General features: G+C 41.4%; 1 protein-coding gene across 1 annotated transcript; it reads right to left on the bottom strand.

Annotated features, from left to right (window-relative positions):
- Window positions 1-1,645: 1,645 nt before the first annotated feature.
- On the bottom strand, window positions 1,646-23,544 carry HACD1 (3-hydroxyacyl-CoA dehydratase 1). Its single transcript, XM_082619264.1, has 7 exons — window positions 23,094-23,544; window positions 13,080-13,197; window positions 12,874-12,892; window positions 12,709-12,797; window positions 9,993-10,114; window positions 4,644-4,822; window positions 1,646-1,816 (listed from the first exon to the last, which is right to left on the bottom strand). The coding sequence occupies exons 1-7, from the start codon at window positions 23,348-23,350 to the stop codon at window positions 1,734-1,736; spliced, it is 867 nt and encodes a 288-aa protein (XP_082475390.1). The 5' UTR covers window positions 23,351-23,544; the 3' UTR covers window positions 1,646-1,733.
- Between the last annotated feature and the right edge of the window lie 2,432 nt (window positions 23,545-25,976).

Below are 25,976 nucleotides of genomic sequence, written 5' to 3'. Positions count from 1 at the left end.
GACGTATTTCATTTTTATTAAAGTTGATCACAATTCCTACTTCAAGATATTCCACCACTTAAGGGGAAAAAAAAGTATTACAGCTGCTGGTAGGGAGTACAAGTTGAATTAATGCAAATTTTAGGAAAAGGATTGAAAATATTTTTCATAAGACGGGCATCTAACAAGATAAATATGTGAGCTTCTTATACTATGTTACCAAAAGGAAAAAGTCCCTGAAAATTTCTTTGATATAAAAATTCAAGATGAAAACGATCAAAGCCATGTAAGCGCAGAATGAACATCAGCGTTTTTGAGAATTAGTAACCTAATCCTGCAAAGGAAATATTAAAATGTAACATAATAAGAGAAATAGCACCTTTTTAAAAATCAAGTTATCTAAAATGTAAGTTTGCAAAACTATTCTGCACTACAAATCTCCACACGAAATCATTTGAAAAGGAGGTAGTAACACAAAACAAGCAATTCTGAAAAGTGTAAAGTTACATGCTGATTGTAAATGCAAAGCATACAGAATAATTAAAGCCAAAATTACACCTACATATCTATAGCAGGCCAAAAGTTCCTTTTCTTTTAAAGTCACACATTTAATAGTGTCTCTAAAACAGGCCAGGAAAGCAGCATACCTTAATATAAGGGGGAAATTTTTTAAGGACATTTTTAAGAATTAAAACATTTTTAGAACTAAAGCATTATTAGATTATCTTCAGTGTATCTTTCTATTCAACCCGTGGACAGAAGCTTTACCATAAGATTTTTGCTATTCAATGGAATTCAGAATAAAATGAGTCTATTTCAGATCATACCCTAAAACTTCTTGTTACCTAAGTACCACAAAGGGATTGTCACAAGATGATTTTTTATTAGATGATTCCACGGTATAGAGTAGCCTTTTTCAGCCAGAGTTCTGAATATAACAGACACAGTGTTACCATCAGATTCAATGTTATTATGTTGTTTTACAAGTGAGGCCAAGTATATACATACATTCTTTCTAATCCCTTAAAATCCTTACAATTGAAAAGCTTGACCTTGAGTAGTTAATTCAAATAAAAATAAACTTGCTTAAGAGTATAATTTCAGTGGCCTAAACATATTTCCAAAGAATATTTTCCAACTGTGACACCTACTTGAATATTTTGGGCTTTTTATATGACCTCTTTATCTAGATCAAAAGATTTACCACAGCAAACCATGTCTATGTTTCCAAAAATTGTTATTAATCAAAAATGCTACCTTATAACTTGAGAGGAATAGACCTTGGGTTCAAGAAATGCTAATACATTATTAACAGTTATTATAATTCTGTATTTAGTTTCATTTATAAATATCATGTAAATATCACTGGCAGGCATCATAATGTTAAATCATTAAGCTAATTTCTAAGTATTGATTTCAAAAGCTTTGAACTTATGTTGCAAAAAAAAATTAGTAAAACTTATTTTTAGTTTAAAAACTAACAAAAGTTTTTTTTTTCCAGGTAATACACCCAATTATTTTTTTTATGATCGTCACCTACCCAGGAGTTGATAATAAATACTTGCATAGTTCTTGGAGAAAACGGACCTGGCACAATCTGAAGACAAATATTGGCAAATACCACGTGTCCCAAGTTATAGTTTAAGAAATAACACAATCTGCAATATTTCATGAAGCTGTTTATTCTTATTATTAAAACTTGGACTCAAGTAATCCTGGTTATTCTGGAAAAAGCACCTTGTTGTAGGGATCATTTAATCATCCTTTTCGACAATCACCTCTCCGTGAAGCACCTTTCTTCTCTGACGTAACATATGAAAGTAGAGTTGTGGAAACACTTAATTGAAAAAAGAAAACAGAGAAGGTAAGCTATGACTGGAAATCTTTTATACTTGAAACCTCTTAAACATGGCGGACTTTGAAAGCAAGCACATCATATACAGTTGTACTACCCACCTAATATTTACAGGGCTCAGGGTAAGCGAACAAATGGAGGGCCACATACCATATGCCTAAATATTTTAATGCCATCCACTGTCACTCTTTTCAGCAAACTTAAATATTTTGATAAATATATCTTCATAATGACCTGGAAGGGCATGTTTGAATTTAGAATTCTATAACTCTTCGGAACACCGTGCCAGAACAGTGCTGCACAAGGAAAGCTGCCCCACCTGGCCCCTTCTCTCCATTCCATCGGCTGTCCTATACCATGAGGGGTCTCGTGGTGTGTGGATGTCCAAGGCCACACAGCCCAGCTGCATCCACCCCCCTCACAAACAGCTGCCCCCTGATCTCAGGGATGTGTACACAGGTAACGGTGCTATAACCCACAGGAGAACAGACTGGGGAAGAGAGCTATGCAGTCTAGGTACACGCTCAGTGCCATCTGGGTTGCAAATTATATGGTCCCGGGTTTCCAGGATGTGATCTGAAGGAAGGGGGTCCTGTGTGGCGTGGCGACCAGCAGTGAGCCAGGACACGGCCCTCTATCTAAAACTGGGCCCAGAGCAAAAGCCCCTCTTGGCTGGGCATAAGGGTAGTCTGGTACACACACACAAATATATATGTGTTAGGTCAGTTAGACAAATAGTCATCCACCCTGTCAAATTTGGAGAATTATTTTGAGCCAGTTTGAACCAGTACTTTAAATTATAGGGTCAATGTTGGTGCATGAACAAATTACTACAAACAATACAAGTATACAAATATCTCTGAAAATGATGAACAGAACAGCCAAAACTAATGAACCTAATGACAAAACAAGCTTTGAATATTTTGCTTAGGCAACTGTGGGTAACTACTTTTTGAACTTAGCTCAAATGGAGCCAAAATGCATAAAAGATTTTATTTTTTTATTTAGGTATCCAACCTTCATTAATGTAACCATCATATTATACCTAAGGGCCTAAATATACTCAGGCCATATAGACTTAAAGCTAACTGACCGATTTTTGCAAATACTTCTATAACACCTTGAGTAGTTTAGTAGAAGTACAGGCTTGAGTTCAAACCTTGATCTTATTTACTAGCTGAGCGATTTTTAAAGCAATTCACTTAACCTCTCTAATCTCTAATGGCCTCACTGATAAATGAGAACTGAAAGGACTTCTTTTGAGCACTAAGTGCTCAAAATGTACTTTTATACTTGTAATTAGCAAAGGATTTAATAAGCAAAGTATAATTAGTTGCTATTACTACTAATACTAATAATCAGGTGGAAAACACCCCCCTGGCTGGCTGATCCTCCAGCAGGTGGGGCTCTCAGGTACCTGACATCCTCCTAAACTGAGAAGCAGCTACTGGCAAAGGCTGGTCTTCACAGGACACCTGAAAATGCACAGTCACAAGTTACTGGTTTGATGGTTTCAAACCATGATCTCTTGGGCCCTGGGTTTCCACAGAGATGCCTCAGTGGCTGTGAGGAAAAAAGGCAACCCAAGACCTGAACCTGTAACTATGAGAGGACAGGTCTGGCTCCGCTCCAGACCTCCAACATTCACTAGATGTTGCGCAAAGCAGGGGGAGAAACAAGTGTCATAGGCACACCATCCCCGAGCCCTCCTGAACTGGCCCTGGTGGATAATCGGAGGAGAGTCAGGCTGAGATGGGAGAAGATGAGGGGAACAAAATCACTATATGACCATCAAGGCAATTTTGATTTTGGAAAAGCTTAAAAGTTGGAGGTCCCAAGGAGGTGGCCAAATTTTATGTTCATCCTCTTTAGATGAAATATTTCATATTGCGTCAATGTCGATTTTAGATTCTATAAACATTTCTCATTTCTCTTTTCCCCCGCACTGACCCCAGAGTCTCTAACTTTATTGAGGAGGGGAAACAACAGCTTTGCTTTATCTTCATATTTCCTGCTAGTGATTATCAAAATCTGACCTAAAAATATACCACTTTGTATTTAAATGAAATGAATAGAGTCTCAACAATTCATTGCAACTATTGAAAGGTGAGGAGAAATTAGTGGAAAGACTGAGTTATTCAAAATATTTAAGGAAAAGCAGCTTTTTAATTATTTTCTAGTACACAGGGCAACACACATAAGACTAACAAGTACTCCTGGATGATCTTTCCAAGTATGTGCTTAATGAATAGAAATGACCTCAGATTTTCTTGGATAAAATGTTCATGTTCAGATACATAATTCTAAATGCTTTCAAAGAGTTCATTGCAGGCTTTATCTTTTCTTTTTTTTTTTTTTTTGCGGTACGCGGGCCTCTCGCTGTTGTGGCCTCTCCCGTTGCGGAGCACAGGCTCCGGACGCGCAGGCTCAGCGGCCATGGCTCACGGGCCCAGCCGCTCAGCGGCATGTGGGATCCTCCCAGACCGGGGCACAAACCCGTGTCCCCTGCATCAGCAGGCGGACTCCCAACCACTGCGCCACCAGGGAAGCCCCTATCTTTTCTTAAAAACATAAATCATACTAAGCTTATTTTTAAGTGGTTTTGAGAAGGCAATCATTTGTGTGTTAATTTACTTACCTTTTTTTCTCACAACTCACCCTTCAGTTATTTCAAATTATGAATACATGTGGCACTGAACGGAGGTTTTGATGTATTTTTAAGACATTATTTGGCATTTTATGACATCTTTTGAAAAACTTTCACAGCATATGCTAAATCAAAGTATAACACTAATAGACACATACTTACATGGTATATACGAGGCCATGGTTATAAGAAGAAAATAATAGTAGTCAAAAGAGACATTGTATTTATTGGGAAGTCTTATTGAGAGCATTCCTGTTTTCTTCACATATGGTAAGGCAGAGTATATTGTAAGAAGTTCACCAGCAACTCCAACAGGATATAAGATGATAAAAAAATTATATCTGGAGAAACAAAAACCTGACAATTATTTTCTAGAATAATTACTGGATTTTATATCATGATTCTTTTGCTACTACTTTATTTAAGCTTAAAAATTCTCCTTTCTATACATACTTATATTAACCTCACATAACAAGGTTAATTTTTTTCAGTTTAATCATTTGCTTATTAATTTTATTATCATCGTTTTTTTTTTCTTAACTGTTTCCATTTTAAGTGGCAAGATCTTAATAAAGTAAGAAGTCAACTTACTTTACAGGACTGAAATAACAATACATTTTAAAGTCAGTGACTGATTGATGCAGTTTTTTAAGTATGATAAAGTATACAAGTATTCTAACTATTATAGTGTATTGTAAAGTAAATATAAGCATTGTAAGGCATTGCAAAAGTAACTGCTTTGACACCTGGAATCATACTGATTTATTTTTCCCTGCAGCTAGTCATTTGTTGATCAAATGCTGTGTTTTTAAAAAAGACCAGTTAGGATCCTAATTTTATATCTAAATCTTGAAATTGCCAAAGTCCTTGTTTGGAGACATCTGGAAAACGCTTTGTGGTTACTAATTAAAAGAATGACTATCTTAGAAAACTGATAAAGCCACCTGAAGCATCTGTAACTACTAAGGAACATACTGTCTAAAACTGCTTTCATGACAAAACAAGGAAGACAGGTCGTTTCCTGAATCTGCACATTAAAGGAATAGTCAGCTTGCTTAAAAGAGAGCTGAGAGAGTTCTAGTCAAAATCCAAGTCACAGTTTGTTCATTTGGATTGCGGAGCATCCTCCAGCACAGAGTGGGCCCAGCATCACTTCCGCCTACAGTTAGAGGAACACTGCACAAGTGTCCACTGGTGGACCCGCAGGACAGCCTCAAGCGCCCAAGGTAATGACATTTCTTAAGAGTCTTCTTATTCCTATGTGCCAAGGATATGCAAGGACAAGAGAGGAGAGAGGGGGGCAGAATTATTTGTCAAAATAGATGAACTGGTAAAGAAAGAAAATGATCCTTCTACTGTCCCTCTGTGTCCCCTCCTTGCCTTGTGCATGCCACCTGCTTCCTCACCAGCCTTGTGTAGTTATGTGTGTATTATTTAAATCAATTTTTTCCAACCTCAATTTCCTACCTCAATTTAAAAGTACATAACTGAGCATTTTTATTCCCTTCTTAAGTAAGACATTCAAACCTCTTAATTTTTTTTTAAACTTTATGTGACTCTCAGATGATTTTTTGGGGGGTAAGATTGTTCTTTAACTAGAAAAAAATCACACTAAGTATAAACTAGGTTAAAGGCTTAAAGACGTGATTATTTTTAATGAAATGGGAAAAAATTACACAATTTATTTGACTTTACTTGCACTTTAAAAAGGCTCTATGTCACCAACTCTCTAAGTTCTGATGGCAGCATGACAGATTTAACTACCTATTCAGAAAGAGATATGATGTTTCCTTACAGATTCCTAATTGTCATCAAAAAATTTTTTGAAGGGACAGCATTTTTGAAATTAAAATGGAAATCAATATGAAAACATAACATTATGCACTTATCTATTCAGTGGGTTTTTCTAGGAACATGTCTGACAGATAAATAGAATCAAAATATATTCAAACCATCACAGTAGGGCAACTGTATAAATAAGCCATTTTTAAGCTTTACTTGAGAATAGTTTCAACACTGGAACATAAATATAAATGTTATTTTAGGTTATTTAACAGGGTTGGCAAATATATAGCTGGTTGGGATCTTTAAGATTTTTGACATGAAACATAATTATTCACGATTATGCTTAACTGACGTGATGTGTTATGTTAACATGTGCATTTCAAAGTTGAAAGATTTTATAGTAACCTGTTTAACATTAAGGCAATTGACAAAGGATTGCTAACAGCAATTTTAAACATGCAATGGTAGAGTTTGGAACTTTTCCAGAAATTCAAGACATGCAAATGCATTCTAAAAGGTGGGCAAAGCATTAAAGACCATTATCTCCCGCAAACAAATTTTATATACAGCAAATAAAAAGAGACTATATTATGAATTAGTATTTTCAAAGGTGCTAGAAGTCTGAAAGACTGAGGTCATTCAAAATGGCATGAGATGCATTCTGGGATTAGAATCCAGCTACATTCCAAACTGCCAATCTTGCCAAACGCTTATAAACGGTAGTGCAACCTTCTTATGACAGACGAAACGTTTAAGCTCAAGCTATAATTTTGAAGTATTTTGTCATATTCAAAATGGTAAGCCACAAATATCTAAAAAAGAGCTAGAGAATATAAAAACGTTTGAAATGGTATATAGTATAATTAAGAGTGATAATCCTTTGTAGGGGGAATATAGACAATTTAAAAGGTTTTTATTCTTTTAGGTTATTTATATATACTAATTTATTATATTTGAACATGTATGAGTTATTAAAAAAGGAGTAATTACTTAATAAAAAGTGTTAGGTTTTTTGTATAAGGGGAGCAAAAACAACTCTGACATTAGTTATGAATTATCTTTATAAGCTAGCTATGGATTAATACAAATATCAGAGTTTTAAAAAATAATGGAAATGTGGACATTGCATTGTATTTAATATCACAAAGCAGTGTTTATAGAATTAGAAAACTGGGAATAATCTAAGTTCTAGCAATATAGAACTGAGTCAGTCATACTATGGAATATTATGCAGCATTAAGAGTTAGAGAGGGCTTCCCTGGTGGCGCAGTGGTTGAGAGTCCGCCTGCCGATGCAGGGGACATGGGTTCGTGCCCCGGTCCGGGAAGATCCCACATGCCGTGGTGGCGGCTGGGCCCGTGAGCCATGGCCGCTGAGCCTACGCATCTGGAGCCTGTGCTCTGCAGCGGGAGAGGCCGCAGCAGTGAGAGGCCCGCGTACCGCAAAAAAAAAAAAAAAGAGTTAGAGAGCTAGATCTAAATGGACCTGTACTGATTTAAAAAAAAGATCTCCAATATATAAACAAAAATCAAGTATCATGTCACCCTATTTATGTTTTTAAAAACTCACATCTGTGTATTCACGTTGCTGTTATTAAGAAAAAGTCTGATGGTAAACTCCCAACTTTCTCTCTCCAAGGAAAGGGAGTGGGGCTCAGGTAGGAGTACAAACAGGAACTTTCCATGTTTATTCTATATATTAAAACTATTTGAGGGGCTTCCCTGGTGGCGCAGTGGTTGAGAGTCTGCCTGCCGATGCAGGGCACACGGGTTCGTGCCCCGGTCTGGGAAGATCCCACATGCCGCGGAGCAACTGGGCCCGTGAGCCAAAATTACTGAGCCTGCGCGTCTGAAGCCTGTGCTCCGCAACAAGAGAGGCCGTGATAGTGAGAGGCCCGCGCACTGCAATGAAGAGTGGCCCCCACTCGCCACAACTAGAGAAAGCCCTCGCACAGAAACGAAGACCCAACACAGACAAAAATAAATAAAGCAAACTGTCAACAAGTAAAAATAAACACTATAAAAAAAAAAACTATTTGAGATTTTTTCACAATGAAAGCATATTACTTTTGTAGCTTAATAAAAAATTTAACGAATGAAAATACTGTCGAATTCTTGTATTCTACCTATGTGGGATACCTATCTATCTATCTATCTATCTACCCATCTTATCTATCTTATCTACCGTATCTATCTATCTAACTTACCTATCAACATAGACATATATGGGATAGACGTTTCTTAACCCAACTGCCCCCCCTGCATTTCTTACCACCTGGCATTTCTCACACCTGTCAGTTGTTGTATTTTCTGTCCCCTCCATCTTGAGAGGACAGAGATTTTGTTGCACTCACACCTGCACCTCAGGTACACAGCATATGTTATTGTTATTATTGTTATTTCGACTCTAAGTGCAACATGGAGAATGAAATGAACAAATCTATGCTGGTTTGGGATTTGTTCTCCAAAGGGCACAAATAATAAGTTGTTTTTATAATAACTTTGTAAAATACCAGCTGCTCAAAGAACACATACTTTAAAAACGACACAACATCTTCTGCTTTGAAAACTGTTGCTTTGGGAGGGCTATGTTTAGAACCCTTGAAATATAAATTTTGTCCTCATAACAAATAATACAATTTCAAATAAGGGTGACTTGTTTGTTTGTTTGTTGATCTGGCCGTGCCATGCGGCATGTAGGATCTTAGTCCCCTGAGTTCCCTGACTGGGGATCGAACCTGTGCCCCCTGCAATGGAAGCAAGGAGTCTTAACCACTGGACCGCCAGGGAAGTCTCTAAGGGTGACTTTTTTTTTTTTTTTTTTTTTTTTTTTTTTGCTGTACGCGGGCGTCTCACTGTTGTGGCCTCTCCCGTTGCGGGGCACGGGCTCCGGACGCGCAGGCTCAGCGGCCATGGCTCACGGGCCCAGCCGCTCCGCGGCATGTGGGATCTTCCCGGACCGGGGCACGAACCCGTGTGCCCTGCATCGGCAGGCGGACTCTCAACCACTGCACCACCAGGGAAGCCCTAAGGGTGACTTTTTAAAATGTCTGTCTCTGCTACTTTATACACACACAGAAAAGTTGACATTGTATATATAAGATACTAAAACTTGTGGATACTAGGTTGAATATTAAAGTAACTTAAATCAATAACTGATTGATGTAAGGGCCACTTTTAGCAAGAACAGTATGTATTTAATTCAATGAAAGTCTGTCGTGTTAAAATAATTTCTATGCACTGGAAGTTTCAAATAATTTCTTTAATATGCATTTTGTTACTAAAGTTTGCCTATTTTAAAAGTTTATTTTTAGTGTTTTAGCTTATTTTTCTAACTTTGTTTTGTAGAATAAAAATTTTGTGAGCTGTCAAAAAAAATTTTAAGTCAATCAAACAAAATGCCATATTTTTGGCCAAGAGTTGATTTAATGTAATTCCAAAGATGTATATTTTGCTTTCAAGGAAAAATGAATGACCGATTCAGAGGCTAAGGACACTAATGCAGTTTGTCTGGCGTTGCTTTCACTCAAGATATATGTTAATATGACTGTTGCCTGGTCATTAAATTAAGCCTTTAGAATGCAAGTTATAACACTGCTCATTTCAAAAACAGCAGCCTCCTGGCAACACAGGGCTAAGACACATTTTAATTCTCTGTGTTAGCGCAGCACACAAAACACGCACGTGCAGGACCGAGAGCCACTAAACTGCAAGACATCATCGCCACCTGGCCCATTTAACGAAGTATGGCAACTGGTCGAGAAGACTGAACGTGTAGAAGGAATAGCGAGTGATCTCTGTCACCGTCCACGCGACCAGAAAAAGCACCACACTCTCCTCATTCTGGATCTGCAGAATTACAGGGAAAGCCACAGTGTTGTTGAACCTTGAACTTCTTTCTCCACGAAGATATTTTCTGTTTATTATTTAGTATGTGCCTTTTATTATCACGGAGAGCTAGGGTTACACAGATGCAATACAGAAAACGCAAGGCAGTCACCATTAATAAGTCTTTGCAAACACGCGATTTAAATGTGCTCTAAGCACAGGAATGGTCAACTTTCTATTGGGTTCTCTGTCTCACCCGTCACTCCAGCCAACAACTCAACCATCCCAGGACAACATCAGCCCCTCAAAACCAGCCTGGGAACAATCTGACCCTTGGACTTTCTATTGGTCGTCAAATCGCACCCATCCTACTGCGGCACTAACTCCCGAATCTGCCCACTCGCTGCAGCCCTGCTACCATGGCGTCAATTGAGGACCTGATCACCTCTCGTGCAGAAAGCTGTCACAGCCCCCTATGCAGTCTCCATGTCAGAGGTGGACGTTTTCTCTTAAAAGCAAAACACAGAAGCAAACCAACAGAAACAAAATTGGAAGGTGCTAGTCCCGGGATTCAAAAGCTTCATGGCTTCCCCACTGCTTAACAGGAGGAAAGGGTAAAACCCTCCCACCTGAGCATGATGTTCAAGGATCTTTACAGCTGCAGCTCAGAAATCTCGACTTCTTGTGCAACGACTCAACCCCACCCCCAGCTCTCTCTGGGGACACAAAACTTTGTATTATTTCCAGAATATGCTCTGAATGTGTCTTAACACACGCCATTCCCTCTAATTATCAATACAATGCTCCTCCCTTTTCATTTCTTATAAATTTATTTATTTATTTTTGGCTGCGTTGGGTCTTCGTTGCGGTGCGCGGGCTTCTCATCGCGGTGGCCTCTCTCATTGCAGAGCACAGGCTCTAGGTGTGCGGGCTTTCAGTAGTTGTGGCCTGCGGGCTCCAGAGCGCAGGCTCAGTAGTTGTGGCCCGCAGGCTCAGTAGTTGTGGCCCACGGGCTCCAGAGCGCAGGCTCAGTAGTTGTGGCGCACGGGCTTAGTTGCTCCGCGGCACGTGGGATCTTCCCAGACCAGGGCTCGAACCCGTGTCCCCTGCATTGGCAGGCGGATTCTTAACCACTGCGCCACCAGGGAAGTCCCTGAATGCTCCTTCCTTTATCAATACTTCCCATGGAAAACCCTTTGTCACCTTTAAGATCCAGCTAACCTCCACGGCCTCTGGAAAACTTGTCCCAAACCCCTCCTCTCACCCTGAGCAGTTACGGGCTCCCCCCTTCCTTGTTCTCACAGTACCGTATTCATGTCTGTATTATAAACACTTGCCAATTTCTATCGGGATTTGTCTGCCAAACTCTTGTATATCTACAGCGCTCAGCTGATACACGCCTTCCTCAGGGAAGCCTTCCTTCACTCCCTAAGTCAGGCCAAGTCTGCCGGTTACTGCAATCCACACTGGCCTCTTGTTTCAGAGCACTAACGCTAGTGTAATCAAACAACTGTTTCTGCAACAATTTGTGTCCCACCTCACCCAATCCCGGGCTCCAGGAGGTGGGCACCATATGTGCATTATAAATAGCCAGATTCCCGGCACAGTGGCAGGAACAGGATACACGTGTAATTCATACTTGTGGAATGATTCAACATCTGTAGGGCTGCCCCCTACTCCCCAGTGGTCAGTGCCCCTGACAGCTGAGACTGACGTATTCATTTCTGTAAATCCCGAAGTAAGCACAGTGCCAGGGGTATAGAATGCACTCAATACATGCTGGGTGAATTAATTAAAGATGGGTGGAAAGATGCCCATGGGATACGACTGTTGGAGAAGATTAAATAGTAAAATCAAGGAAGAGATTTTCTGTAGGATAAAAAAGAGGCAGAAGGGATAAATTGGAAGACTGGGATGGACACATTCATACCACTATATATAAAATAGATAACTAATAAGGATCTACTGTATAGCACAGGGAACTCTACCCAATACTCTGTAATGGCCTATATGGGAAAAGAATCTTAAAAAAAAAGAGTGGATAGGGACTTCCCTGTTGGTGCAGTGGTTAAGAATTGCCTGCCAATGCAGGGGACACGGGTTGCGGCCCTGGTCCGGGAAGATCCCACATGCCACGGAGCAACTAAGCCCGTGTGCCACAACTACTGAGCCTGCGCTCTAGAGCCTGCGAGCCACAACTACTGAGCCCATGCGCCACAACTACTGAAGCCTGCGCTTCTAGAGCCCGTGCTCCGCAACAAGAGAAGCCACTGCAATGAGAAGCCCGTGCACCACAACAAAGAGTAGCCCCCGCTCGCCCCAACTAGAGAAAGCCCGCGCACAGCAACGAAGACCCAACGCAGCCTAAAATAAAATTTTTTTTAAATTGGAAAACCCCAATCTATATGGCTATAAAAATGCCAATTTTTGGTTTTGCTGGTGTTTCAAAGCCATTCTATGAACGCACTAAGTCAATGTACAATCACACTTACATCCAAACCCAACCTTTCTTTGGCCAAGGGTTCTGCTTCCTGAAATATAGTTAATATTTTGGATTCCTATTAATAAGAAAGCTTTCCTGCAGGCTCAAGTAGACAAAGTGTTGTGTCACTTACTGGTTTTATACTGTGAGTAACGAGCCACACCATAAAGATTCTTGAACTCACTTGGACCCCAGCCACAAGCACAGAAGTAGGTACAATTCCTTAAAGAAAAAAACAAGTCAACCACTGCCCTAAATGCAATCTATGCCAAACATAAAAATTAAATTAAAAACTCACCAATTAAACAGTGGACTATCTGTAAGCAAACACACACAAAAATCACATGTCAATAGCATACAACATAAAATAAATTCCTGTCATCGTTGGGTTTAAATGCATCTGTAGGGAGTAAATAATCAGCAAAATAAGACTGATTTTGCTCAACTGATATATTTTCAAATAAAGATGGCAGTGATAGAAAAACAGCGTCGTTGAAAACTTACCTCAAGCAAGGCAAATGTCTGGAAAAATTTAAGTGTCTTCTGAATACTTTTATATAAACCTTTGTGTGTTCCTTTTTCCATATAAAAACGTACCATGGCAATAGCTAGTACCAGCCACCTAGAGAAAATAAAAGCATTTTATAAAATTCTATCACAACGAATTCCACTGAATCCTGTAAAGAAATGCCATAATTTATACAGTAATAACATGTATGTGTTATTATGTTCTCAGTTCATTATTCTATTTTTAAAACCCACAGGAAGAAATGACGAACATCGTTTTTACATTGACTCTTCAAGGGAATAAAGAGAACATATTCGAGATCAACTACATACAAATGTCAAACAATTTGCATTGTATTTTTGGTCTCAGCAGATAAACTGACGGACTGAAGGAACAGGTTTCTGTACCAAAAATGAAATTATTATAAAGCATTTAATAATTATATAAAAATTTGAGGTAAAAAGCTGTGTGTGTATAAACATGTATTTTATACAAATATATAGTATATATTTATATGTAATTATAGGTAAAAAAATGAATAAGAATAAATGAATTCTTATTCATTTATAGGTAAATGAATAAGAATCATTAATTAACATTTTTATAATTTTCCCTAAATAAAAACAATTGTGGTGCCACAGAAGGGACACACATAGAAGGTCAGACGTAAGCCTGCTTTTAAACAGTGTGTTTTAAAACTAGTGGTTACCAAGGGGGAGAGAGCAGGGGGGAGGGGCAAGACAGGAGTAGGGGGTTAAGAGATACAAACTAGTATGTATAAAACAAATAAGCAACTAGGATATACTGTACAGCACAGGGAAATATAGCCATTGTTTCCTAGTAACTTCAAATAGAGTATATTCTATAAAAATACTGAATCTCTGTGTTGCACACCTGAATCAACTATACTTCAACTGAAAAAGAAGTTTGTCTTCGAGAAAGAAAACATACATATGCCCCCTCCCCCCTTTTAACTTACACTTGTACATTAAATATAGTTGCTGTGAATTAATGGCACTTAAAAATACAAGCTACATGGGCCTCCCTGGTGGCGCAGTGGTTGAGAGTCCGCCTGCCGATGCAGGGGATACGGGTTCGTGCCCCGGTCTGGGAGGATCCCATATGCCGCGGAGCGGCTGGGCTCGTGAGCCATGGCCGCTGGGCCTGCGCATCTGGAGCCTGTGCTCCGCAACGGGAGAGGCCACAACGGTGAGAGGCCCGCATACCGCAAAAAGAAAAAAAAAAAAAAATACAAGCTACACCTGGGGAGACCAGCTTTGTCACCCGGGTACTCAACCCCCAAGAGTCACTGATGAGAGGTAATTTTTTTTTCCAGTTTCCATTGCAATTACAAAAGCACTCTGAAGTTTTAAAAAGTTGCATCACCTGTAACTTTTAAAAATCCTTAATAATACACCCATGGAAATGAATAGCTACCCCAGGCTTTTGAAAACAGTGGTCTCCAAAGTGTCTAGTTAAATGGATTTATGAACTATAAAATTTATAATAATTTTATACAGTTTTAACTTTTTTTCTTCCCGGTACGCGGGCCTCTCACTGTTGTGGCCTCTCCCGTTGCGGAGCACAGGCTCCGGACGCGCGGGCTCAGCGGCCATGGCTCACGGGCCCAGCCGCTCTGCGGCACGTGGGATCTTCCTGGACCGGGGCACGAACCCGTGTGCCCTGCATCGGCAGGCGGACTCTCAACCACTGCGCCACCAGGGAAGCCCTTAACTTTGTAATTAAAGAGCACTCAATAAAATAGACAAATGGCTTAAAGGTGCCTGCAAAGAAACGACCGACTGAGTGGGGTGAAAATGCAGACTCAGTCAAACAGCAAGAAAATGGCAGAAAGGCACTTCAGCCCCGGGAATCTCCTCCTCAGCACACAATGAGGTTAAAAACAATGACCTTTAGTGAGATATGACAAGAAGTCAGGCAAGTGCCGGAAACTATCACAAAGACCTTTGAAATGTAGAAGTATGAAGGATAATAACAACGATGATAATGATAAGTACACTTTCAGAGTGCTTTCAGTGTTCCAGACACTGTCTTATATGCATATTTAATATATTAACATTTTATCCTCACAATAACCCCAATAATAGCGACTACTACTATCCTATTTCACTGCTGTGGAAATAGGCAGAAAGGGCCCTATAGCCAGTCAGCTGGGACCTCAACTCACCACTCATCTCACAGTCTTTGCTCTTGAACTACTCTGCTGTACTGGTCTGGCTCTAAGCATATACTGTGCCTTGGGAGATTAGCTAATCATAATAATTCATGTATTTAGGGCTTCCCTGGTGGCGCAGTGGTTGAGAGTCCGCCTGCCGATGCAGGGGACACGGGTTCGTGCCCCGGTCCGGGAAGATCCCACATGCCGCGGAGCGGCTGGGCCCGTGAGCCATGGCCGTTGAGCCTGCGCATCCGGAGCCTGTGCCCCGCAACGGGAGAGGCCACAACAGTGAGAGGCCCGCGTACCGCAAAAAAATAATAATAATAAAATAATAATAATAATAATAATTCATGTATTTAAATTATAAGTAATTTTTAAAGTTATACAGAATGTTATGCTCAAATATCTTAACTGATAGTAGTACGCTATCAAGAAAGTTTGAAAGCCACTGTTTTATACGAAACAATCACCGTGCAGAGATACCTTACGACCTACCCTAAGGCTGAGAGTAAGTAAGTTAACGGTGGAGGTCTCCTAACCCTCACTGCTCTTCGCTTTCTACTGCACCATGGCTTTTATTGGATTCACCTCACGGTTCCATCCCGCATTAGAGCCAACACTCAACCCTGTGCTGGGCTAATCTGAGTGCGCTAATCTGGATAATGTTTTAGGTACCTTCCAGGTTTAAAATGTTCTGATTTCATTATCCTCAATTCCAAGTCCTTACACTACTTCTAACAAGAAAACAAAAAGCTTAATGTTTTCATTCACATTTTCCCATATACTTGCCTTTTCTTTTAGACAAATCCAAATCAGATTTTTACCAAAGACCGATTTAAGAGCTAACTGTTAACCTACCAAAGAATTCATCAAAAGATTAATTTAGATGGCAAGTTTTCTACATTTTTAAAGGCATGATATAAAACTCCATGCATTTTAACAGTATAACAAATTTTACTGTTGTCCCATAGGTGGCAGTATTGTACCAACTAGTACAGTAAAACAATACTATGACCACTAAACTGTTGGAAATAAAAGAAATTAACACTCTGGGGTTAGAAAGGACCATGGAACTATCTATGCTAACCTCTCATCTGTTTTTTGGTAAATATGGCCAGGAACTCATCTGAACTAACCCGTGCTCACTTCCTAAGTCCCCCCCCCGCCCCAATCACAAAGGGTGAGAATCAAAGTCTCTCTTGAGGGCCCTACATTCAGCTAACGTTGGGCTTCCTATATCCGTCAGTTTAGTAACTGTAATTTGAAAAATTTCCCAGAGCAACCGGAGTGTCTACAATTAGGAATTCTTTTTTGGACAGTTTTTTTTTTTTAAATATGCCAGAGCTAATGATTGCCTAAATATGAACCCAAATAGACACTTTCAGTCCTTGACAAAATACTCTCTTTGGAAAATATAAACATGTGTTCCACATGTAGAAGGTTTCTCACTTGCTTAATTCATTTATTTGTTCATTCATCTTCAGGATCAATACAGGAGAGGTACTGTGTTAGGTGCTGGGGAATTAGGGATAAACAGGACATAGCTCTGGTCTCAAGGAAATCTTAAGTTACTAAGTGGAGACAGAACACTGCAGCAATGAAAGAGATGCGGCATAACTTCCTAAACACCTTCTAACACTCACTAAATGCCTTCTTCTCATGCCACTATGGCTACAATTACCCTGAAAAATCTTATTGAAGGTGGAGCTCTTTCTTCTAGCTGCCTTCTGGTGCTTCTTTTTCTCCTCAGATTTCTTGGAGACCACCTGCTTTTTGAAGAGCTTGGTTATCTACACCTATACTCCTTTTTTTTCTTAATTTCAACACTGCTTTAAAAAGTTTTTTACAAACAACTTCAAACATATACAAAGGTATAGAGAATGAGTGGTACGATGAACCCCCATTTGCCCACTGCCCTGTTTCAACCAGTATCATCTTATTAACAATCCTGTTTCATCCCAACCTCTATTCACTTCTTTCCCCACAAGCCTTCCTCCCTGATTATTGTGAATCAAATCTCATACATCTTATAATATGATTCATAAATGCTTAATTATGTATCTCTAAAAGGTTTATTTTTCATAAACATAACCAAAACACCACTATCCCACATGAAGAATTGAACAATAACTTCTTCAATCACAAAACTTAGAGTCAAGATACAAATTTCCTTAACTGTCTTGTAATTTTTTAAAATCATGATTGAAATAAGATTCATACATTGCAATTAGTTGCTATGTGTTTTATGACTCTTTTAAATCTATAGGTTTCACCTCCTTCCATCCATCCTCATCTCTCCTCCCCTCTTTCTCGTGAAATTTATCTGTTAAAGACCCTGAGTGGTTCCTGCAGAGTTACCCTCAGTCTGGGTTTTGCTAACTGGATACCCCCATGTCATTTATTATGTTCTTCTGGCCCCTATATTTCCTGTGAGTTTGTAGTTAGTTCTAAAGGACTGATCAGACAGATTCACGTTCAAGGTTAATTTCTCCCTTGTGTTGTGTACTTCCCCAGGGAGCCCCAAGTTTCTGGCTGTCCCTCTTCTTTGTGATGTTAGCGCTGATGATCATTGTCCAGATCCATTATTTCGGCAGTTACTGAGAAATGATGATGTTCTGATTTTATCGCTTCTTCTTTAAACCTCCTTCAAAGTAATCATTTGGAGGCTTGTACCGGAGATGATCTCTGACGTTCATACAATCCATACTTGCGTGTGGTGTTCACTGACAACTCTAAACTTCCTTTCCTAGACTACATGCAGACTCATTTAGTAGCCAACACGTGTTTCAATTTATCACACATAAGGCTCTCATGCCAACAGAGTGAAGCTGAAAGGTTCATAAAAGAAAAAAAACCAGATAAACTGGACTTCGGTAAGATTAGGACCTTTTGGACCTTCTGCTCTTTGAGAGACATTGTGAAGAGAATGAAAAAGCAAGCCATACCTGATAGAAAATATTTACAAATCACATATCTGATAAAGGATTTGTATCCAGACTATATAAAGAACTTTCAAAATTCAATAGCTGAAAATCAAATAACAAACCCATTAAAAATGGGCAAAAGATTTAAACAGACCTTATACCACAAAAAGGTACACAACTGGTAAGTAAACCCATGAAAAGATGCTCAGGGTCATTAGTCACTAGGGAAATGCAAATTAAAATCACAGTAACACAATACACCACTTAGAAGGTATAAAATTATGACAACTGACCACACCAAGTGCCGATGAGGATGTGTGGCAACCGGAAAGCTCATTCACTGCCCGTGGGGATGTACTGCACAACCACTCTGAAAAAACAGTTTGGCAGTTTCATAAGAAATCAGCAATGTGACTACCCTGTGCCCCAGCCATTCTACTCATAGGTATTTATCCAAGGACAATGAAAGCGTGTGTCCACACAAGACCTGCATACAAATGCTCACCACGTCATCTGTCATAGCCCCAAACTGCAAAGAACCCAAATGTCCTTCCACAGATGAAGGATAAACAAGTTGTGGTAGGTTCATACCTGGATCCACCTACCTCGGGAATCAAATATATGTCTATTACCCAACACTTCAAGAAACGTACGTGTCTGAACCTTGGGTTTGGTGATCTGCTAACGCAGACTACGTACACTGTGAGGGTATCTTAAATAGTTTCTGCATGACGTGCATTTTTAAATTCACCACTAGGGGTAGGAATTATCCTTTCTAAACACCCACTGTGTGTCCAGCACCCTGCCGACCACTTCATAGCCACTATTTCTTAATTCCTTGTAATAATCTAGCAAAGTAGTTGTTTTGCTCCCTTGACAGATGAGAAAACCCAGGGTCAGAGAGGTTATGGAACTTTCCTGAGGTCACCCAGCTAAAAAGGAGTGAAAACATAACCTTCAATGAACACCTTCCTGTACTGTTTACAGGTTAAAATCCAAGCATGTTAGCGAGGTATGTAAGGCCTGTGCAGTGAGCCAGGCTCCCCATCCATCTTCCTTTCCCAGCCTACACTGCAGGCCCGCTTGCTGTCACCCCAACCGCATGTCAGCATGAGTTGTTCCCTAACTCCTGCTCTTTCCTCATCCCTGCCGCTCAGCTGGAATGCAATGGTCCCCGCCACCCCCCACCCCCCACCCCGCACCAAAGCTTTCTCTGATCCTCCCTACCTGTCTGACTTGACACCTCTGCGGAACACTTACTTCATCCTGTCTTTTATTGCAATCTACAAATGCCCCAGGTAGCACTTCTACAAGGACAGGGCCTAAAATATTTAGCTTTTGTCTCTCACTTGACCTAGGATAATGCACTAACACATGCGAGCTTCAAAAGTGTTTGTAGCAAAGCAAAAAAATAAGAGAGAGAGAGAGAGAGAGAGAGAGAGAGAGAAATGCTCACTTTCCTAGTCAAGCATCTGTTGTGAGCAAGTACAATAAAAATCCTCACATCCTTTAAATTACATTATTACTTAATTAAATTAATTACATCCTGTAGTTCTACTCCAGGAATTCATCCTAAACAACTAATTCAAGAGAAACAAATTAAAGCAAAACATCATTAGAGGCATGTTTTAGTCCATTACTGTACCTTAACTCTATTCCCTCTTATGTTACCATGAAAGAGTGTAATTATGAAAACTACATAGAAATATTTGGTGAAACAGTGAGTGAAAACAGAATATCCTACACAGCAGATACTGTTAACTACAATACCGTATCATGTGCATTCATTCACTCAACAAATATTTCTTGAGTGCTTCACGGAGCTGACACTGTTACAGGATGACGCAGACAATAAGCAACAGGACAAATCAGTAAAATTCATTGTACAGTTATACGGTAATAAGTACGATAGAGAAAAATTAAGCAGGCAACGGGGATAAGGAGTGTTTGTGTGCGGTTGCTATTTGAATGAAGATAGCCACGAAGGCCTCCCTGAGAATGGAGATTTGAGTAAAACTCTGAAGGAAGTAACTCACATGAGCGATAACAAGGAAAAAGGAAAGGCCATGCTAAGCTTATAGAATCAGGCAAGTTCTTTTCTACATTTATGTAAAATTTTATTTCTTAAATATTATTTTGATTGTTTTCAAAACTATTACAAAAAAATTAATAAACCCTCCAAAGTTCTGCTAAAAGAGAAAAACAGAACAAGCAAATGAACAAAAAGAACCTTTGCATTAGCAGATGTAAACTAGTATATATAGAGGATGGATAAACAACAGGGTCCTACTGTGTAGCACAGGGAACTCTATTCAATACCCTGTGATAAACCGTCATGGAAAAGAGTATAAAAAGACAATGTCTATATGTGCATAACTGAGTCACTTTGCTGTACAGCAGAGATTCGCACAACATTGGAAATCAACTCTACTTCAATACACACAAAAAAAAGTTGCTAAGAGAGTGAATCTTAAATGTTTTTATTCCCAAAATAAACATGGTAACTATGGGAGGTGATGTGTTAACTAATCTTATGGTGCAAATCATTTTGCAATACATACGTATACCAAATAATCACACTGTACACCTTAAACTTACAGTGTTCCATGTCAATTACAATTCAGTAAGGCTGGGGGGGGAAGCAAAAAGAAAACCAACACCAAAGAGCCTCTTGCTATCCAAACCACTAAATGCACACGCGTGTGTCCCGCTTCCAACACCACAACTTCACCAACTCGTTCACCCCTCTACCCCAACCGTCCAATTAAATCAGGAGGCTTTCCTGCATCTCATGCCTATTTCCAGGATTAATCTCACTTGGAATATCTACCCTCTACATATGCAAATCCTATCCCTTCTTCAAACCTCAACGCCTTTAGAAAGCCTCCAAAGAGTTAATTATATGGATTATTCCATTTCCGTTCCCCTTGCCTTTAAACAGAGATAAGAATGGCAAGGGACCTTCTCAACATAGGCAGGGAGACAAACAAGTTTTGGGGAAGCAGTCATTTGCTGAGCCAGGGAGGAAGGTTAGGAATGAAGTGTGAGAACACAGCTGAGAGAACATTTAATTCTGCTTCAGGTCGGGTAAGAGACCCAGAAAACTTCAGAGGTGTCTTGGCTAGAAGTCACAGCAGAAACACGGGGATTATTACCCAAAGGATGAACAGCCTGAGCAAAAATGGAGAGAGCCATGAAAATAAAACTGCATGGTGTTTGAGGGCACAGTGAGTTACAGGAGATTTCAAAAGCAATAAAACTGGAACGAGGAAATCAGGGAGATATTGCAAAGGGCCTTGAACGACAGACAGCCTAAATCCCTTCCACAACAGTGGAGGCAATGGTGGGGGGGGGGGTCACCGAAGGCTTTAAACTGGAGTTATGCACTGACTTTCATTTTTTGAAAAGGTAACTCGGCCTTCAAAAGGGAGAGTGGCCTGGAAAGGAAAGGGACAAGACCAGTTAATAAATGGTAGGCGTCCCCGAAGTGTTTATTAACTGGATGAGACCAGCACAGAAGAGAGAGGATATTTTCAGCCTCCAGGGTATCTAAAGGCTGCAGCACACAGTGGGTACTCCATTGTTCTCCAGTAGCTTTGACTCTATTAGTTTTCCCTTTCAAGATTATAAAATTTAGTAAAGTGGAAAGAAGTAGCACGGCTCTGGACTCAGACTGTGCCGAAATCCAAGTCTGACACTTGCTGGTTTTGGGAACTTGAGCAAGTTACTTCACCTATTTGTGCCTCCGTTTCCTAGTCTATCAAATGTAATATAAGGCACCCCTCACAGGACTGCAGAGGACCAGAAATGACATACTACACTTAGAGTGACCGACACAGTGCCTAGCGCACAGTGAATCCTCAATAGATACCAATATTTTCATTAACTGTATTTGGTATTAAGCACATTAAGTACTCAGTACTGTGTCAAATCATTTATTAAATCTTTATCAATCACATTTTTCTATAAGCCCTAGAGAAAGTTAAAGGTATTAAACGTTTCACCAGATTTGTATAGATTAATAATACTTCATGTGATAACAGGAAAATAACTTTTTTAAACGGCAATGCCATTGAGAAACGCAAGAGCATTTTCCCAGCCGGTTTTGAAAAGCGGTCGACACAAGTCACTGTGACAGCTCTTTGCAGAGAGACAGTCATTGTGTAACCTTAACTTGTAAGTCGTACTCAAAGCCACAAATAAAAGTACAGGGTATCAGTCATGGAGCCAACAAGATGCTGGACACGAGTGCTATGCTCCGATCCGGCAGGGTTTTTTGAAAACCGTCCCAAGTAAGAAGCTCTCGGGAGCACTATTACTTAAAAAACAAAACAAAACAACAACAGCAAAAAAACCCGTAGCGACACGAACAGTTAGGAACACTCTGCCCAGCCATCGGCTGCACGAGGACACGCACTCCAGGGGCCGGCGGCCGAGGACGCGGGTCTGGGCCCCCAGCCGGACGGCTCCGGGCTCCGGAGTGGCGGGACCCCGGCGTTTCTCCAGCTGCAGCAGCAGCGGCGCCCGCGGCGGCCGGGCCTGAGCCGCCTCCCCGGCGGGGCGGCCCCGCATTCCTGCCCGGGTCTATACTTAACCTCCGGCCCGCGGCCCGCGCCCCGCGGCCGCCGCGCACGCCGTGCACCGTATTAGGCAATGCCCAGCGAGCAGGGCCACGGCGCCCCTGCCCCCCCGACCACGCTCCATTCAAGCCCGGCGGCGGCGGCAACGCCCCTCCCCCACGGCCTCCGCGCGCCCCCTCCCCGCGCCGCGCGCCCCCTCCCCGCGCCGCGCGCCGCCCCGGCGCCGCGACCACCCCGCCCCCGGGCGCGCCCCCCGGCCCGCCGGCGCCCGGAGCGCGGAACGCCAAGGGGCGGCGGCGCGGGGAGGGCCCCTCAGGGTGCACGTACCCCGCGGTCATGGCGATGTTGTAGAAGGTGAGCCAGGCGGTGGCCAGCAAGCCTCGGCGCCTCCTCTTGCCCGCGGTCTCCCTCTCCTCGCCAGCCTCCGAGGCGCCGCCGTTGGTGCCGTCCTCCTCGCTGGACGCCATGGTGGCCGCGCAGCCGGGGGACGTGGACGAGAGGGCCAGGGGAACGGGAGGGGGCTCGGCCGAGCGCGCCGTTGAAGCGCCGCCGCCCGCCGCCGCCGCCTCCGTCAGGCGCCCCATCTGCCGCGCGCAGGAGCCTCGGCGCCACCAGCCCGGCCGCCCGCAGGGGGAGGAGAGGGCGTCCCGGGCCACCGCCCCGCCCCCGGCCCGCAGGAGCGCGCGCCGCGCGCCGACCCGGCCGCCGGTCCGGGGCTCGGGGGCGCGCGGGGGTCCCGGGAGCCCCTGGGTGCGAGCTCTGGGTTTCGAGCTCAAGCTCTGCTCCCGGGGAAACCCATCCGCCTCGCCAGCTGGGGGAGCCTCCTCTTGGAGACGGCCGGAGCGTCTCGGCGCAGACGACGGGTGCCTTGCTAGTTAGTGCCTTGAGCCAAAACGCACCTGGACTTGGCGTGGCCCCGCCCCGCCCAGACTTCTGTAAGATTGTTTCTGGAGGTGGACAGAGGCCCTGGGATCCTCCCGCCAAAGACTCATTCTTCAGAGCTTCTGGGGAGGAAGCGCCCACTTTTCACCCTGTTTAACTTTTCCCAGCCAGTGGAGCAGGCATGGGGCGGGGGGTGGAATAGGAGTGCCCCACCTGCGTGGATTCCACTGGAGCCAGTGTTCCGTGGGCGTTAATTGCGCTGCAGCGCGGGATGCTGGATGTTAGAGGGAAACTGGAGGAAATAGGACGTGACAAGATACCAAAGGAGAAAAGTTTGCGCAGACAGAGGCAACCTACGGATGGAAAGCTAGCAAGAGCCCTTCCCTCAAGAAACGTAGTATCCCACTGTTATAAACTCTGTGTCTCCTTTTTTAAAAATCTTCTTCCAGACACCCATGCTTTCTCCTAACAGTTCTTTTCTCTTTCCCCTTAAAGCACACAGTTAAGAAGGCAGGCTCTGGAGTCAGATGACTGGAATTCAAGCCCCATATTCCAGGCTCCACCAGTCTTATTAGCTGTGTGAACTCGGGCAACTAAATCTCTCTATGCCTCGATTTCCTCAGTGGGAATAATTTTAAAACCTACCTCGTGGGGTTGTTGTGAGATTTAAGTGAAATCATCCATGTAAACCACTTACAGGCCTGAAACAGTCTGAGTCACCCCAAATCAGTGTGTGAGCGCCATTCGGGCAACTCGGATCTCTGGTGATCCAGTGAAAGAAATTCTGCGCGGAACAAGGGAAGCGATCTACTTGTTAGGTCGTCCTCCGGGAACCTGAGCCTGGCCCTGGGCTGGAGACCACCCCCGAAAGACCACAGAGACGAAAGATGGACCTGGTCCACGCGGATCCTGATCTGGGCTCTGGGCACCTCCCCCAGACGGCACTACCAGCCTGATCTGAGAAACTTAGATAATTTTGAGGAGTATATTAACAATGGGAGATGGGGAAGTCTGAGGTGTGCCTGGGGAAGGAATACTGGCTGAAAACTGTTCAAATTTCATGAAAACTAAAACAGTAGTTCTGTTTTTAAAGGCTTTTACATTGGAAAAAGAAGTACAACTATTTGCAAGTGACAGCATTGTGTTATTAGAAAAGCCTAATGAATCCACAAAAAGCTACTGGAACTAGTTGCAGGATACAAGGCCAATGTAACAAAAAATCAATCCTTTCATACATTCTAGAAATGAACAACTGGAAATTGAAATTTAGAGTAAAACTATCTAATGCTTATCAGCATCCCAAACCATGAAATATAGAGGGATAAATTTAACAAAACGTGCAAGACCTGTACACTGAACACTATAAATCACTGTCAAGAGAAAGTGAAGACCTAAGTAAATAGCTATTCTATGTTCGTGAATTGGAAGACTCAAGTTGTTCAACTGTCAGTTCTCTCCAAATCCCAGCAGAATATTTTTTAATTTGACAAGATAACTCTAAAATTGATACAGAAATGTGTAGTAAGAATGAAGTTGGAACACATACATATCTGTTTTAAACAGTATAAAACTATAGTTTACAGGACAGTGGGGTAGACATAAGGATAGACATATAGATCAGTGAATCGAGTCCAGACCCCCATACATATGGTCAACTGGTTTTCAACAAAGATGCGAAGTTTAAGTCTTTTCAACAAAAGGTGCTGAAACAACTAGATATCCACATTAAAAGAAAAAAAAAAAGAAACTTGATCCTTACCTTACACTATAGACAAGTATTAATTTGATATGGATCATAGACCTAAATATAAAAGCTAAAACTCTAAAACTTCTAGAAGAAAACAGCAGAATCTTTGTGACCTTGGGGAAGGCAAAGATTTCTTAGATACAATGACCTAGAAAAAAGCATTTATCATAAAAGTAAAGGCAGATGGAACTTCATAAAAATGTAAAACTTCTGTTTTCCCAAAGACACCATTAAAAAAGTGAAAATATTCACAATACATGAATCTAACAAGGAACTTGTATCCAGAATATATAAAGAATTCTTATAACTCAATAATATAACAATTTTTTTAAAACGAGCAAAAAATTTGAATAGACACGCCACAAAGAAGATATGGAGATAATAGTACATGGAAAGATGCTCAATCTTTTTAGTCATTAGGGAAATGCAAATTAAACCCACAATGAGACATCACTACATCTAATATTTTTAAATGTTGGCAAGGATGTGGAGCAATTGGCATTCTCATACATGGCTAAAGAGAATACTACTTTGGAAAAAAATTTGGCAATTTCTTAAAAAGATCAACATACACTTGTTTA

The sequence above is a fragment of the Mesoplodon mirus genome (assembly GCF_964341445.2).
Source record: "Mesoplodon mirus genome assembly, chromosome: 4".
In the NCBI taxonomy this organism is placed as follows: domain Eukaryota; kingdom Metazoa; phylum Chordata; class Mammalia; order Artiodactyla; family Ziphiidae; genus Mesoplodon; species Mesoplodon mirus.
This window is presented reverse-complemented; position numbering and strand designations above follow the sequence as displayed.